The sequence below is a fragment of the Vigna radiata genome, chromosome 7 (assembly GCF_000741045.1).
Source record: "Vigna radiata var. radiata cultivar VC1973A chromosome 7, Vradiata_ver6, whole genome shotgun sequence".
Lineage (NCBI taxonomy): Eukaryota > Viridiplantae > Streptophyta > Magnoliopsida > Fabales > Fabaceae > Vigna > Vigna radiata.
In genome coordinates, this window is record NC_028357.1 from 445,926 (window position 1) to 449,260 (window position 3,335).

The 3,335-nt window shown below is 47.6% G+C and overlaps 1 protein-coding gene across 1 annotated transcript in view; it reads left to right on the top strand.

Annotated features, from left to right (window-relative positions):
• LOC106765901 overlaps positions 1–462 on the top strand; it is a 3,623-nt gene extending 3,161 nt beyond the window's left edge. The window contains exon 2 of the mRNA XM_014650670.1: positions 31–462. Within this exon, the coding sequence (XP_014506156.1) occupies positions 31–462 (432 nt within the window). The remainder of the gene's footprint in view (positions 1–30) is intronic.
• The last annotated feature ends 2,873 nt before the right edge of the window (positions 463–3,335 follow it).

The following is a 3,335-nucleotide window of genomic DNA, read 5'->3' on the forward strand; positions in this document are numbered from 1 at the left end:
CGACTAAGAGAAGCGCAAGTCCAAGTGCAGGAATCAGGGCATCAAATGAAGGAGATGGCTACATCATTTGAAGCGGAGTTGAATCAGGAGCGCTGGAAGCTGGCAGAGGCTGAAGGGGAATATCGAGCCATGCTAAAGCAGATGGAGGATTACATCGAGGAGCAGGAGGAGCGATGGAGGTCGTTGGAATTTGAAGAAAGGCATCAGGCCTTGATAAAGCGAATGAAAGAGCACATCGTAGAACAAGAAACGGCCGTAAAGCATTGGAAGGAAAGCTTCTCGCAGTTGGCTGCTTTGGCAAATGGGGCAATTGAGGACATCCCCAGAATGGTGTCGGAAGCTGAAGCGAGTACCCACTTCTATAGCCCTCCAGTAGAAATAGAGCTTTTTATTAATCACTGTAAACGGTTGATAGACGAGATGAAATCCCTCATCACTCGGGCTAGGAATCAATGTACTTAGATCTTTATGATTTGTTTCCTTTAAGAATTGTAATGTACTTGTTTTCCTTTAAATGAATGAGGCGGGATGTTTGTTTAGTATCTGCTTGTGCCAATCTCCATCAAGTTATGTCATTGTGATTCTGTGATTTCCCCCTATCATTATCATGCATCATGTTTTCTTTAGCATGTTTCTTTTTTTCATCTAATTAATTAAAATAATAAAACAGTACGAGTGAGAAAAACGACGACCAGATTTCCACGACATCCCTACCGGACCCGGGCAAATTCAAAAGCCATGGCAAGCTGGGAGGAGTCACAGGAGTCTCTCAAAGCAGATGTTGGCCAGTTGAAGGACCAGATCGGCCAGATCTTGGCGGCACTTGAATCCATGAAGACTACTGGAGAGTCTTCAGCTGCACATGTTGAGGGGAATGCGTACCCTTACCCCCCAATGTTCAATGCTGCGAGCCAATCAGTTCCTTTCCCACAGTATGGTTTACCTCCGGGTTACACTCCTCCTATAGGAGAGTACTCAGAAGCTGAGCACACTTCGTTCTCGTTTCCCGCGACTGTCAATATACCACCAGTCGGCACTCAGGGACCTGTCTTAGTGTCGACTCCCATGGTGGGCACGGGAATGAATGAGACCAACATGACTGATGGAATACGGGTGACCCCGGTACCGCATGTGATTGCTAAGGAGGATCCTTCAGCCGAGGCCGCCCCCCACACCACTATGGTTGGGGGATTTANTAGCCTCATNGNGGCCACAGGAAGGCTGGAAAGTCTGGAGGCGAGGTTGAGAGCTGTTGAGGGAGTTGAAAGTTACGGGTTTGGAGATGCGGCCAGGTTGAGTTTGGTTCCAAGCCTGAAGATACCGCCTAAGTTCAAGGCACCGGAGTTCGANGGAGATGCGGCCAGGTTGAGTTTGGTTCCAAGCCTGAAGATACCGCCTAAGTTCAAGGCACCGGAGTTCGAGAAGTATAAGGGTAATACTTGCCCTAAAAGCCATGTAACTATGTACTGCAGAAAGATGGCTGCGTATGCTCATGATGAGCCTCTACTCATCCACGTTTTCCAAGAAAGTTTGGCTAGGGTAGCTTTGAATTGGTATACCCACTTGGAGCCATCTCGGATTCGTTGCTGGGCGGATCTAGCTGACGCCTTTGTGAAACAATATGTGTACAACACTCATGTTGCTCCGGACCGTCTTCAGTTGCAGAATATGACGAAGAAGGATAATGAAACCTTCAAAGAGTATGCACAGCGATGGAGGGAGTTGGCTGCGCAAGTTGAGCCACCGCTTTTTGATAAAGAGATGGTGTCGATGTTCGTAAACACACTCCAGCCGCCATTTTATGAGCATATGGTTGGGAATGTATCTGTCAATTTTGCTNACACCATCATNATTGGTGAGAGGATAGAAATTGGATTGAAAAACGGAAAGATAGCGTATGGCCCACCTGCGGTTACAAGTTACAAAAAGCCCAGCTTCAATCAGGGGAAGAAGAAAGAGGGAGAGGTACATGCTGCATCGGCAATGCCTGTGTGGAGAGGAAGAGCTCCCAATCCTAATTATCGACCATACTTATACCCACCTCCTTATGCTGCTAACGCCTCGTTTGCACATCANACTAGGCCTCAACAACAACAAGCGTATTATCCACCACCGCGTATTCCAACCGAAGCTTCAAGACCGGCCGCGAACATGGGCCCAAATCTGAATGTGGGACAAAACAACAACCCAAGGGGAAATCAATTTGTTAGGTTCACCCCAATTCCTATGACTTACACTGAATTGTTACCTAACCTAGTCAAGAAGGGNCTGGTCGCCATTTGCCCGATGAAGCCTGTACAGCCGCCATACCCTAGGGGTTATGATGCAAATGCCAGGTGTGGTTATCATGCGGGTGGTGTTGGTCACTCGACCGAAGGATGCATGGCTCTCAAATACAAAGTTCAGGCTCTGATAGACTCGGGTTGGTTAAAGTTTCAAGAGGACCAGCCCAGCGTCAATACTAATCCATTGTCCGGGCACGGGAGTTCCTCAACGAATGCCGTCGAAGTTGAAAACCACGATCTGATAAGAGATGTAGGCGAAATCAGAAGTTCTAAGAGTTTTATCTTTGAAGCTTTGTTGAAGAAGGGCCTAGTGAAAGGCGACTATGATCTGGGTATAGTGTGCGCACTCCATCCGGAGGCCGGGCACTTTATCGAGGAATGTAGGGAATTCGAGATTTTTCTACAAGACTTACTTGATAAAAATCTTATGCAAGTGTGCCGCAAGGTCGGAGAGGAAGAAGTATTTGCGCAAACTGGTGGAGAATCTGATGTGACTCTGCCCGAACCTTTGGTGATCCGTTTCACTAGGACCACCCCTACACTGGTAACTGAAGGAAATCCGTCTGTTGTCATCCGAGTGCCAACTCCTTTCCCTTATAAGAACGAGAAAGCCGTCCCATGGAGGTATGGGGCAACCGCATTAGATGAAGGAAAGGATGCAAATCCGACTGTGGAAAACATATCAGGCATTGGTGGAATAACCAGAAGTGGTCGAATCTTTACACCACCAGAATTGGCGAGACAAAGAGCCAACGATAGGGAAGCAACAATGGCTGCAAAAGCAAAGGAATTCTTAAAGGGGAAGAACGTGGAGGCCGAAGAGACCCCCGACAAAGAGGAGAAGAAGGAAATCTCCGAGGAAGAGGCTGGTGAATTCTTAAAGTTCATACAACAGAGTGAGTACAAAGTGGTGGAACAGTTGAACCGCATGCCTGCCCGGATCTCCTTGCTAGAATTACTCATGCATTCTGCCTCCCACCGAAAGTTATTGATGAAGATACTCAGTGAGGCTCATGTGGAGCAAGGTATTTCTCTGAACAAGTTCGAGGG